Source organism: Tachyglossus aculeatus, chromosome 22 (assembly GCF_015852505.1).
Source record: "Tachyglossus aculeatus isolate mTacAcu1 chromosome 22, mTacAcu1.pri, whole genome shotgun sequence".
NCBI classification, from domain to species: domain Eukaryota; kingdom Metazoa; phylum Chordata; class Mammalia; order Monotremata; family Tachyglossidae; genus Tachyglossus; species Tachyglossus aculeatus.
The window spans coordinates 29,195,889-29,209,851 of NC_052087.1; the positions used below are offsets into that span (position 1 = coordinate 29,195,889).

A 13,963-nucleotide genomic window follows, 5' to 3' on the forward strand; every position below is an offset into this window, starting at 1 on the left:
TCTGGGAATAGTTAATATTAGGGTAGAATCAGACGGAGAGCCCATCCACCCTAATGAGCGAGAAGTGGAGAAAATGGACTCAATTTACAGCGGGACGGTGCTCGAGGGACTGGATAACTTTTAGGCCAAAGAGGAGATTGAAGACCGGAACACGTGACCGAAGAAGGTTTCAGTGTCTCCATCCCTGGGAATCGTTAAAAATGCAATGTTTAAAGGAGGGAGACGGGACCAGTTGACCTGTTTTGGTTTCTTCCAACTCAGCGATTTTATCGAGAGGCCTCAGTTACCCGGATTGCTCTGCTTTCGGGGACCAGTAGAGGGGAGGATTGTCCCAAAAGTGCCTCAATCGTAGGTTTTCGCTCACAAAAATGGGCCCCAGGAGGATGCGGGGAAGACTCGACAGGTTCTGGGGACCGTCCTAAACGGGGGCACGGCTTGGCTGCCTACTTAACTGCCAGGTGGGCGGTTACCTGCCGGCTGGCGCTGGGGGTGCAGGGTGTGGATGTCCATGGGGAAATGAAGTTTGTTGCGGATGATCTCCTGATTCTTGCCGGTGAACTTATTGGCACTGTTGATGCTTTTGGTGTGCCAATCCGTCCAGTACAGGCTGTCCTCAAAGACCGTGATGGCAAAGGGGTGCGGGAGGCCTGTGGAGAACCGCAAAATGCCCTGAGTCTCGCTCTCGCCAGCTCCTGGTTGCTCCCAGGGCCCGCGAACAGCGAAGTCTAAGCGAAAAGCCATCGAGGCTTCCGCCCCGTCTGAAGCTTCCTATCCCCTGGGACCCGGGGAGAGGTCACGTCATCATCATCAATAGCATTTATTGAGCGCTTACTGTGTGCAGAGCACTGTACTAAGCGCTTGGGAAGTACAAATTGGCAACATATAGGGACAGTCCCTACCCAACAGTGGGCTCACAGTCTAAAAGGGGGAGACAAAACCAAACATACTAACAAAATAAAATAGAATAGATATGTACAAGTAAAATAAATAGAGTAATAAATCTGTACAAACATATATACATATATACAGGTGCTGTGGGGAAGGGAAGGAGGTAAGATGGGGGGGATGGAGAGGGGGACAAGGGGGAGAGGAAGGAAGGGGCTCAGTGTGGGAAGGCCTCCTGGAGGAGGTGAGCTCTCAGTAGAGCCTTGAAGGGAGGAAGAGAGCTAGCTTGGCGGATGGGCAGAGGGAGGGCATTCCAGGCCCGAGGGAAGACGTGGGCTGGGGGTCGCGGACCAAAGATGCAGGGCGGGGCAAAGGAAAGCCTAAGCCAGGCGGGCATTACCCTGGCTGATGACGGCCTTGCGGTTGCTCCCGTCCAGGTCAGCCCGCTCGATGACGTGGTGCTTGGCATCCACCCAGTACATGCGATGCCCCGCATAGTCAATGGTGAGCCCGTTGGGCCAGAACAGGTGCGTGTCGGCAATGACGCGTCGACCCGAGCCGTCCATGCTGGAGGCCTCTATGCGGGGGGTGTTGCCCCAGTCTGTCCAGTAAATGGTACTAAAGAGAGGCAAGGGGAAAAGAAGAGAGAAGCCTGAGAATGGGAAAGGGCCCCCGGACCAAGTTTTCGGGGAGACAGGTGGATCCCAGAGCAGCCCTGAAGCACGGGATTCGGTATGGCGGTTGGGAGTAAAGTCTGGGGAGTGCGAGGCGACATTAACATTTGTTCGGTGCCACAGGCCTGTGTGACCCACTGAGGCGTCTATCGTGACCGGTCAGGGGTCTCACTCACCCCTGCATGGGATGCAAGGCGATGGCACGGGGCTTTTCCAGGTTCTGCCAAAGGAGCACCTTCCGGTGGGCACCATCTAAGTTGGCCACTTCAATCCGGGAGGTCCCCGAGTCGGTCCAGTAGAGTTTGTCATGAAGCCAGTCCACAGCCAGACCCCCTCGAGGGAAAGAGACGGACGGAGTGAGAGCTTTAGTGCCGGAATACCGAGTTTTCACGTTTCTATCCCGGTCGCAGACCCAATCCTGGCCCCGGACTCCCCGGACACACTCTACAACGCGTCCTCCTTAGAACTACGATAAATGCGATTGAATGAATGAATGAGCTCCCTCCTTCCTCTCCCCCTCCTCCCCTCTGCCTTACCTCCTTCCCCTCCCCACAGCACCTATATATATATATATATATGTTTGTACGGATTTATTACTCTATTTTATTCGTACATATTTATTCTATTTATTTTATTTTGTTAATATGTGTTGTTTTGTTCTGTGTCTCCCCCTTCTAGCCTGTGAGCCCACTGCTGGGTGGGGACCGTCTCTATATCAATCAATCAATCGTATTTATTGAGCACTTACTGTGTGCAGAGCACTGTACTAAGTGCTTGGGAAGTACAAGTTGGCAACATATAGAGACGGTCCCTACCCAACAGTGGGCTCACAGTCTATATGTTGCCAACCTGTACTTCCCAAGCGCTTAGTACAGTGCTCTGCACACAGTAAGTGCTCAATAAATACGATTGAATGAATGAATGAATGAACTACGCTTAGAACAGTGCTTTGCAGATATTAATAAATGCCATTATTATTATTATTAGTAGTAGTAGTAGTAGTATTATCCTCCCCAAGTCATTTTCCCTTAGCTTCCGGCCCTCCTCCCCTGGCGTTTCCCCACCTGCAGCCCCTTTCCTAAGGCTTCCCACTCGGTACCTGGGCTCTCCAGCCCAGTGGACACCACTTCCTCCACGTTGCTGCCGTTGAGGTTGGCCCGAAGGATCCGGTCAAGAGTGACGTCCGACCAGAAGACGAGCTCGCGCCGGTGGTGGAAGTCGAGGGCGATGGCGTTCTCCAGGTTGTTGAGCAGCAGCGTGTACTCGGAGCGGTGCGGCAGCACCTGCCTGATGTCGATCCGATTGGCGAAGAGCAGCACGGGCTCTGGCCCTGAGGGAGTCAACCGTCCACTCAAATTCCCGCTTCCTCTCCACGGGAGGGCCATTCCCATTCCCAGGGTGGGAACCCCGTATCTTCTCCTGGGGATGCCCTCCTCCATCACAGAGTGGTCCGTCTCCCTCCGACCTTCCCCTATCCCTCGGCGACTGAAACCGCGGTTGTTTTTTATGTTATTTGTTTAGCACTTACTACATGCCAAGCACCAGGGTGGACACAAACTAATCGGATGGGATTACCGTCCCTGTCCCACCTGGGGCTCACAGTCTTAACCCCCATTTTACAGAGGAGGAGAGGGGCCCAGAGAAGTGGCGGAGCCGGGATTTGAACCCAGACCCTTCTCTGCTCAGCCTCTTCTTGTAGGAAAGCCAAGAGTTCGTCGCATGGGTCCGCCGCTCCCTTGCCCGTGGGGCCAGTTGATGACACACACACTTTCATTTATTTTAATAACGGTCAGGGCTGATTTAAGCTAGAGTTGCTTTGCGGAATGAACTCATCGTAGAGCTAGTCTGTTGGGCTTGAACCTCTCCGCTCTGGTCTTCTACGACTGTGAGCCTGCTGTTGGGTAGGGACCGTCTCTATATGTTGCCAACTTGGACATCCCAAGCGCTTAGTCCGGTGCTCAATAAGTGCTCAATAAATATGATTGATTGATTGAATGCTCTGATCCGTCTACACTGTTGCGTTCGGATCGTATGTGAAGGGCCCTACCAAAGCTGAAATCTAAGAGTCCCTCCTCTATTCCAAGAGAGAATGGCGGCAAAACTGTCACCTAACAGTACTGAAGAGGCAGAAAACATGATGTGGTCTAGTAAATTGGTTTAGTAATTGATAAGCTAGAGAAAATTGTCTTTCCCAAATGATTCAATAGACTGCTCTCTTCTGAAATGGTCTGCCGAAGTGGGCGGGGAAGTTATCTGCCGTGGTGTGATCTTCTAAGCACCAAGTACAGTGCTCTGTACATAGTAAGCACTCACTAACTACCACTGATTGTCCCCATCCCCCCCGCCTTACCTCCTTCCCCTCCCCACAGCACCTGTATATATGTATATATGTTTGGACATATTTATTACTATTTTATTTTATTCTATTTTATTTGGTTTATATGTTTTGCTTTGTTGCCTGCCTCCCTCTTCTAGACCGTGAGCCCGCTGTTGGGTAGGGACTGTCTCTCTACGTTGGCAACTTGGACTTCCCAAGTGCTTAGTCCAGCACTCTGCACACAGTAAGCGCTCAATAAATACGAATGAATGAATGAATGAATGAATGGCTGTCCTTACCGAGAGCCTTGCAGCTGCGCCTGTCGGGCCTCAGTTCGTAGCCGGCCTCACACCAACACTGGAAAGCCCCATCGCTGTTGGTGCAGCCCTGACTGCAGTAGCCTTCTTCGGCACACTCATTCACATCTGGGAGGGACAGTGCCCGCGTCAGGAGACCCTCCTCTCCCCCTTTCCCCCCAACCCGATTCCCTGCCCGCTCGTCTGATCACTTCCTTCCCGTTTTTTTATGGTATTTAAGTGCTTAAATATCAGGCAGAAACTCCTCACCCTGGGCTTCCAGGCTGTCCATCCCCTGGCCCCCTCCTACCTCACCTCCCTTCTCTCCTTCTCCAGCCCAGCCCGCACCCTCCGCTCCTCTGCCGCTAATCTCCTCACCTCGTTCTCGCCTGTCCCGCCGTCGACCCCCGGCCCACGTCATTCCCCGGGGCCTGGAATGCCCTCCCTCTGCCCAACCACCAAGCTCGCTCTCTTCCTCCCTTCAAGGCCCTGCTGAGAGCTCACCTCCTCCAGGAGGCCTTCCCAGACTGAGCCCCTTCCTTCCTCTCCCCCTCGTCCCCCTCTCCATCCCCCCCATTTTACCTCCTTCCCTTCCCCACAGCACCTGTATATATGTATATATGTTTGTACATATTTATTACTCTATTTATTTATTTATTTTACTTGTACATATTTATTCTATTTATTTTATTTTGTTAGTATGTTTGGTTTTGTTCTCTGTCTCCCCCTTTTAGACTGTGAGCCCACTGTTGGGTAGGGACTGTCTCTATATGTTGCCAATTTGTACTTCCCAAGCGCTTATTACAGTGCTCTGCACATAGTAAGCGCTCAATAAATACAATTGATGATGATGATGATGCTTACTACGTGCCAAGCACTGCATTAAGAGCTGGGGTAGATCTAAGGTAATCAGGTCCGACACAGGGCTCACATTCAAGCGCTCAGTACGGTGCTCTGCACGCAGTGAGCGCTCAATGAATATGATTGAATGACTTCTGCGGATGAGCATGGCTCAGTGGAAAGAGCCCGGGCTTGGGAGTCAGAGGTCATGGGTTCTAATCCCGGCTCTGCCACTTGTCATTACCTCATCTGTAAAATGGGGATTAAGACTGTGAGCCCCATGTGGGACAACCTGATTATCTTGTTCCCCCCAGCGCTTAAAACAGTGCTTGGCACATGGAAAGTGCTTAACAAATACCATTATTATTATTATTATTATTATTAACTGAGGTCCAGAGAAGTGAAAGTCACTCAACTTTTCTGTGCCTCAGTTACCTCATTCGTTAAATGGGGATTATGACTGTGAGCCCCATATGGGACAACCTGATTACCTTGTTCCCCCCAGTGCTTAGAACAGTGCTTGGCACACAAGAAGCACTTAACAAATACCATTATTATTATTATTATTGAGGCCCAGAGAAGTGAATGTCACTCAACTTCCCTGTGCCTCAGTTCCCTCATCTGTAAAATGGGGATTAAGACTGTGAGCCCCATGTGGGACAACCTGATTATCTTGTTCCCCCCAGCGCTTAAAACAGTGCTTGGCACATGGAAAGTGCTTAACAAATACCATTATTATTATTATTATTATTAACTGAGGTCCAGAGAAGTGAAAGTCACTCAACTTTTCTGTGCCTCAGTTACCTCATTCGTTAAATGGGGATTATGACTGTGAGCCCCATATGGGACAACCTGATTACCTTGTTCCCCCCAGTGCTTAGAACAGTGCTTGGCACACAAGAAGCACTTAACAAATACCATTATTATTATTATTATTGAGGCCCAGAGAAGTGAATGTCACTCAACTTCCCTGTGCCTCAGTTCCCTCATCTGTAAAATGGGGATTAAGACTGTGAGCCCCATGTGGGACAACCTGATTACCTTGTTCCCCCCAGCACTTAGAACAGTGCTTGGCACATGGAAAGCGCTTAACAAATGCCATTATTATTATTATTATTACTATTATTAATAACTGAGGCCCAGAGAAGTGAAAGTCACTCAACTTCTCTGTGCTTCAGTTCCCTCATCTGTAAAATGGGGATGAAGATTGTGAGCCCCATGTGGGACAACCTGATTACCTCGTTCCCCCCAGTGCTTAGAACAGTGCTTGGCACATGGAAAGCACTTAGCAAATACCATTATTATTATTAACTGAGGCCCAGAGAAGTGAAAGTCACTCAACTTCTCTGTGCCTCAGTTCCCTCATCTGTAAAATGGGGATGAAGACTGTGAGCCCCAGGTGGGACAACCTGATTACCTCGTTCCCGCTAGTGCTTAGAACAGTGCTTGGCACATGGAAAGCACTTAACAAATACCATTATTATTATTATTGAGGCCCAGAGAAGTGAAAGTCACTCAACTTCTCTGTGCCTCAGTTCCCTCATCTGTAAAATGGGGATGAAGACTGTGAGCCCCAGGTGGGACAACCTGATTACCTTGAACAGTGCTTGGCACATGGAAAGCGCTTAAATACCATTATTATTATTATTGAGGCCCAGAGAAGTGAAAGTCACTCAACTTCTCTGTGCCTCAGTTCCCTCATCTGTAAAATGGGGATGAAGACTGTGAGCCCCAGGTGGGACAACCTGATTACCTTGAACAGTGCTTGGCACATGGAAAGCGCTTAAATACCATTATTATTATTATTGAGGCCCAGAGAAGTGAAAGTCACTCAACTTCTCTGTGCCTCAGTTCCCGGATCTGTAAAATGGGGATGAAGACTGTGAGCCCCACGTGGGTCAACCTGATTACCTTCAACAGTGCTTGGCACATGGAAAGCGCTTAACAAATACCATTATTATTATTATTATTATTATTATTATTAACTGAAGCCCAGAGAAGTGAAGTGAGTTGCCCAAGGTCACCCAGCAGACAAGTCCTCTGCCCCTTAGGCCCCGACCTTTTTCCAAAAGGGTCACGCCGCTTCCCGGTCATCCGTCCATCTCTTTCTTCCACCCACCTTCTCCACAGCCCAGGCCCCCCTCAACTTACCCTGGCACGCGCGCCCATCTTCCATGAGTCGATAGCCAGTGTGACAGGTGCACTGCACCGTCCCCCGTGCCATGTGGCACTTCTGGGCACAGCCGCCGTTATTGACGTTGCAGTTCTCCTCGCCCGTCCGTGGCCCTGTGCCAGCCAAGCCAAAGAAGAGGGCCGAGTCCCGCATCGTCCCGGCGGAAACCACTTAGCATTCCAACTTCATTCAATCCTATTTATTGAGCGCTTGCTGTGTGCAGAGCACTGGACTAAGCGCTTGGGAAATAATAACGATGGCATTTATTAAGTGCTTACTATGTGCAAAGCACTGTTCTAAGCACTGGGCGGGGGGGTTACAAGGTGATCAGGTTGTCCCCCGGGGGGCTCACGGTCTTAATCCCCATTTTACGGATGAGGTCACTGAGGCCCAGAGAAGTTAAGTGACGTGCCCAAAGTCACACAGCTGACAAGCGGTGGAGCCGGGATTTGAACCCATGACCTCTGACTCCAAAGCCTGGGCTCTTTCCACTGAGCCACGCTGCTTCGCTGCTTTAGAGAACGGCTCTCGCCATTGCAGGAGCCCCTCAGGAGGAGTCCTTTTTAGCTCCGAGCACTCTAAGCGGGGTCGGATTTCATTCATTCACTCGTATTCATTCATTCATTCAATCATATTTATTATTAATAATAATAATAATAATGGCATTTATTAAGCGCTTGTTATGGGCAAAGCACTGTTCTAAGCGCTGGGGAGGTGACAAGGTGATCAGGTTGTCCCATGTGGGGCTCCCAGCCTTCATCCCCATTTTACAGATGAGGGAACTGAGGCCCAGAGAAGTGAAGTGACTTGCCCAAAGTCACACAGCTGACAAGTGGCGGAGCCGGGATTTATTTTACTTGTACATATCTATTCTATTTATTTTATTTTGTTAATATGTTTTGTTTTGTTCTCTGTCTCCCCCTTCTAGACTGTGAGCCCGCTGCTGGGTAGGGACCGTCTCTATATATTGCCAACTTGGACTTCCCAAGCGCTTAGTGCAGTGCTCTGCACACAGCAAGCGCTCAATAAATACAACTGATTGATTGATTGATTTGAACCCATGACCTCTGACTCCAAAGCCCAGGCTCTTTCCACTGAGCCACACTGCTTCTCTAATAATAATAACAATTATTATAATAATAATTATGGTATTGAAGAAGCAGCGTGGCTCAGTGGAAAAAGCATGGGCTTGGGAGTCAGAGGTTGTGGGTTCTAATTCATTCATTCATTTAATCGTATTTATTGAGCGCTTACTGTGTGCAAAGCACTGTACTAAGCGCTTGGAAAGTACAATTTGGCAACAGAGAGAGACAGTCCCTACCCAACAACGGGCTCACGCTTCCGCCACTTTTCAGCTGTATGACCTTGGGCAAGTCACCTAACTTTTCTGTGCCTCAGTTCCCTCCTCTGGAAAATGGGGATTGAGACTGTAAGCCCCATTTATTGAGCACTTACTGTGTGCAGAGCACTGTAGTAAGCGCTTGGGAAGTCCAAGTTGGCAACATATAGAGACGGTCCCGACCCAACAGTGGGCTCACAGTCTAGAAGGCGGGCTCACCGTCTAATAACTGCAGTTCTATAGCTAATAATCATGTTTGGAAACTTCATAATGGTCATTATTATTGGTCATAATGGTCATTCATTATTGCCACCTTTAGAGTGTTGGGAGTACGTCTCTATCTTATTTACGGCGGACTCTACTGCCTGCCTGTCGTTTTAATCGGCAAGCATTTTAGATAGGGTCCTACTGATAGCCTAGCAGTTACCTCATCATCTGCATGTAATTTTCTGAAAACAGTTTGGGCCATTTGGGCTGAATGTCAGAGCGCTTACAGTGTGCAGAGCACTAGACGAAGCGCGTGGGAAGTACAAGTCGGCAACATCTAGAGACGGCCCCGACCCGACGACGGGTTGGCGACACAGAGAGACAGTCCCTACCCAACAGCAGGCTCACAGTCTAGAAGGTGGGCTCACAGTCTAATAACTGCAGTTCTATGGCTAATAATCATGTTTGGAAACTTCATAATGGTCTCAGAGTCTAGCAGACTTTAGAAAGCCAAGTTTGCATTTATTGCCACCTTTATAGAGTGTTGGGAGGACGTCTCTATCTTATTTAGGGCGGACTCTACTGCTTGACTGTTGTTTTAAACGGCGAGAATTTTAGATAGGGGCCTACTGATAGCCTAGCAGTTACCTCATCATCTGCATGTTATTTTCTGAAAACATTTTGGGCCATTTGGGCTGAATGTCAGAGCGCTTACAGTGTGCAGAGCACTGGACGAAGCGCGTGGGAAGTACAAGTGGGCAACACCTAGAGACGGCCCCGACCCGACGATGGGTCGGCAACATAGACAGACGGTCCCAACCCAACAGCGGGCTCATAGTCTAGAAGGTGGGCTGACGTCTAATAACTGCAGTTCTATGGCTAATAATCATGTTTGGAAACTTCATAATGGTCTCAGAGTCTAGCAGACTTTAGAAAGCCAAGTTTGCATTTATTGCCACCTTTATAGAGTGTTGGGAGGACGTCTCTATCTTATTTATGGCGGACTCTACTGCTTGCCTGTCGTTTTAATCGGCGAGCATTTTAGATAGGGTCCTACTGATAGACTAGCAGTTACCTCATCATCTGCATGTAATTTTCTGAAAACAGTTTGGGCCATTTGGGCTGAATGTCACAGCGCTTACAGTGTGCAGAGCACGGGACGAAGCGCGTGGGAAGTACAAATCGGCAACACCTAGAGACGGCCCCGACCCGACGACGGGTTGGCAACATAGAAAGACGGTCCCTACCCAACAGCGGGCTCACAGTCTAGAAGGCGGGATCATAGTCTAATAACTGCAGTTCTATGGCTAATAATCATGTTTGGAAATTTCATAATGGTCTCAGAGTCTAGCAGACTTTAGAAAGTCACAGGAAGCCAAGTTTCCATTTATTGCCACCTTTAGAGTGTTGGCAGTACGTCTCTATCTTATTTACGGCAGACTCTACTGCTTGCCTGTCATTTTAATCGGCGAGAATTTTAGATAGGGGCCTACTCCTTTTAGACTTTGAGCCCTCTGTTGGGTAGGGACTGTCTCCCTCCCTATGTTGCCAACTTGTACTTCCCAAGCGCTTAGTACAGTGCTCTGCACACACTAAGCACTCAATAAACACGATTGATGATGATGATGATGATACTGATAGCCTGGCAGTTACCTCATCATCTGCACGTAATTTTCTGAAAACAGTTTGGGCCATTTGGGTTGAATGTCACAGCGCTCACTGTGTGCCGAGCCCTGGACGAAGCACGTGGGAAGTACAAGTGGGCAACATCTAGAGACGGCCCCGACCCGACGACGGGTCGGCGACATGGAGAGACGGTCCCTACCCAACAGTGGGCTCACAGTCTAATAACTGCAGTTCTATGGCTAATAATCATGTTTGGAAACTTCATAATGGTCTCAGAGTCTAGCAGACTTTAGAAAGCCACAGGAAGCCAAGTTTGCATTTATTGCCACTTTTAGAGTGTTGGGAGTACGTCTCCATCTTATTTACGGCGGACTCTACTGCTTGACTGTCGTTTTAATCGGCGAGCATTTTAGATAGGGTCTTACTGACAGCCTAGGAGTTACCTCATCATCTGCACGTTATTTCCTGAAAACATTTTGGGCCATTTGGGCCATTTGGGCTGAATGTCAGAGCGCTTACAGTGTGCAGAGCACGGGACGAAGCGCGTGGGAAGTACAAGTGGGCAACATCTAGAGACGGCCCCGACCCGACGACGGGTCGGTGACATGGAGAGGCGGTCCCTACCCAACAGCGGGCTAGAAGGGGGAGACAGATAACAAAACAAAACACGTGGACAGGTGTCATCAGAATAAATAGACCTAAAGCTAGGTGCACAGTATTAACGCATTAAATAGAATGGTAAATATGGACAAGTCAAATAAATAGAGGAATCAAGCAGTCCAAACAGATATACGGGTGCTGTGGGGAGGGGAAGGAGGTAGGTTGGGGCCGACGCCAATCCGGTGACTCACGGCAGTTCTGCTGGGGGCTCTCGTCGCTGTTGTCCGCACAGTCGTTGATACCGTTGCACAGCTTCCTCTGGCCAATGCAGCGTCCATTTCCACAGAGGAACTGGTCGGAGGCACACTGGGGGATCCCTGGGGAGAGGGGGACGGATGAGGACCAGGAGTCGGACCGGAAGGTCGAGCACGGGCAGGGAGGCTCGCCGCCTGCGTTTCTAAAGGAACCGCTCAGACGGGTCTCGACTCCTCTCGAAAAATAATAATTACGGTATTAGTTCATAATAATAATAACGATGACGGCATTTGTTAAGCGCTTACTATGCGCAAAGCGTTGGGGGAGATACAAGGTGATCAGGTTGTCCCACGGGGGGCTCACAGTCTTAATCCCCATTTTACAGATGAGGTAAGTGAGGCTTAGAGAAGTTAAGTGATGTGCCCAAGGTCACACAGCAGACATGTGGCAGAGCCGGGATTCGAACCCATGACCTCTGACTCCAAAGCCCAGGCTCTTTCCACTGAGCCATGCTGCTTCTCTACACTTACTACTACTACTAATAATAATAATGGCATTTTATTAAGCGCTTACTATGTGCAAAGCGCTGTTCTAAGCGCTGGGGGAGATACAAGGTGATCAAGTTGTCCCACTTGGGGCTCACAGTCAATCCCCATTTTACAGATGAGGTAACTGAGGCTCAGAGAAGTTAAGTGACGTGCCCAAGGTCACACAGCAGACATGTGGCAGAGCCAGGATTCGAACCCATGACCTCTGACTCCAAAGCCCAGGCTCTTTCCACTGAGCCACGCTGCTTCTCTACACTTACTACTACTACTACTACTAATAATAATGGCATTTTATTAAGCGCTTACTATGTGCAAAGCACTCTTCTAAGTGCTGGGGAGGTTAACAAGGTGACCAGGTTGTCCCACGGGGGGCTCCCAGTCTTCATCCCCATTTTCCAGATGAGGTAACTGAGGCCCAGAGAAGTGAAGTGACTTGCCCAAGGTCACACAGCTGACAATTGGCAGAGCCAGGATTTGAACCCATGACCTCTGACTCCCAAGCCCGGGCTCTTTCCACTGAGCCACGCTGCTTCTCATAACCAGACACTAGGCACCAGGCACTGTTTTAAGGTGGATACAAACAAATCAGTCCCTGTCCCAAGTACGGCTCACAGTCTCAACCCCCATTTTCCAGATGAGGTAACTGAGGCACAGAGAACTGAACTGACTTGCCCAAGGTCACACAGAGGACAGAGGGGTGGAACCGGGATTAGAACCCATGACCTTCTGACGCCAAGGTCTGTGCTCTATCCACTAGGCCATGCTGCTCCTCTAGACCGTGAGCTTCCTGTGGGCAGGGATTTTGTCTGCCAACTCTGTTGTATTGCACTCTTCCAAGCGCTTAGTACAGTGCTCTGCACATAGTTGCCCCCTCCTTCCTCGCCCCCTCCTCCCCCTCCCCATCCCCCCCGCCTTACTTCCTTCCCCTCCCCATAGCACCTGTATATATGTATATATGTTTGTACGTATTTATTACTCTATTTTACTTGTACATATTTATTCTATTTATTTTATTTTGTTAATATGTTTTGTTTTATTGTCTGTCTCCCCCCTTCTAGACCGTGAACCCCCTGTTGGGTAGGGACCGTCTCTAGATGTTACTAACTTGGACTTCCCAAGCTCTTAGTACAGTGCTCTGCACACAGTAAGCGCTCAATAAATACGATTGAATGAATGAATGGTTAATGCTCAATACATAGCATTGATTGATTGACTGATTGATTGGCCTAAACGTTTGCGTTTTCCTCTGAAGGACAATTCCAGCCTGAAAGAATGGGATGGGCCCAGAGGGGGAAAGGGGAAAACAGCATAGCCTACTGTATATATACCTGTATATATGTTTGTACGTATTTATTACTCTATGCATTTATTAATTTTATTTGTACATATTTATTCTATTTATTTTATTTTGTTAATATGTTTTGTTTTGTTGTCTGTCTCCCCCTTCTAGACCGTGAGCCCGCTGTTGGGTAGGGACCGTCTCTAGATGTTGCCGACTTGGACTTCCCAAGCGCTTAGTCCAGTGCTCTGCACACAGTAAGCGCTCAATAAATACAATTGAATGAATGAATGGTTAATGCTCAATACATAGCACTGATTGATTGACTGACTGGCCTAAACGTTTGCGTTTTCCTCCGAGGGACAATTCCAGCCTGAAAGAGTGGGATGGGCCCAGAGGGGGAAAGGGGAAACAGCATGGCCTATTGCATATATACCTGTATATATGTATATATGTTTGTACATATTTATTACTCTATTTATTTATTTTACTTGTACATATTTATTCTATTTATTTTATTTTGTTTTGTTTTGTTTTATTGTCTGTCTCCCCTTTCTAGACTGTGAGCCCACCGTTGGGTAGGGATCGTCTCTATACGTTGCCAGCTTGAACTTCCCAAGCGCTTAGTACAGTGCTCTGCACACAGTAAGCGCTCAATAAATATGATTGAATGAATGAATAGTTAATGCTCAATACATAGCACTGATTGATTGACTGATTGATTGGTCTAAACATTTGCATTTTCCTCTGAGGGACAATTCCAGCCTGAAAGAGTGAGATGGGCCCAGAGGGGGAAAGGGGAAAACAGCATAGCCTACTGTATATATACCTGTATATATGTATATATGTTTGTACGTATCTATTACTCTATTTATTTATTTGTTTTATTTGTACATATTTATTCTATTTATTTTATTTTGTTTT

The 13,963-nt window shown here is 48.4% G+C and overlaps 1 protein-coding gene across 1 annotated transcript in view; it reads right to left on the minus strand.

Moving 5' to 3' along the window:
* Positions 1-13,963, minus strand: part of LRP4 (LDL receptor related protein 4) — a 119,255-nt gene that overhangs the window by 50,478 nt on the left and 54,814 nt on the right. The window contains exons 9-15 of the mRNA XM_038764677.1: positions 11,209-11,334; positions 7,164-7,298; positions 4,176-4,301; positions 2,659-2,889; positions 1,736-1,892; positions 1,286-1,503; positions 471-647 (exon numbers count right to left, since the gene is read on the minus strand). Coding sequence (XP_038620605.1) covers positions 471-647; positions 1,286-1,503; positions 1,736-1,892; positions 2,659-2,889; positions 4,176-4,301; positions 7,164-7,298; positions 11,209-11,334 — 1,170 coding nt within the window. The remainder of the gene's footprint in view (positions 1-470; positions 648-1,285; positions 1,504-1,735; positions 1,893-2,658; positions 2,890-4,175; positions 4,302-7,163; positions 7,299-11,208; positions 11,335-13,963) is intronic.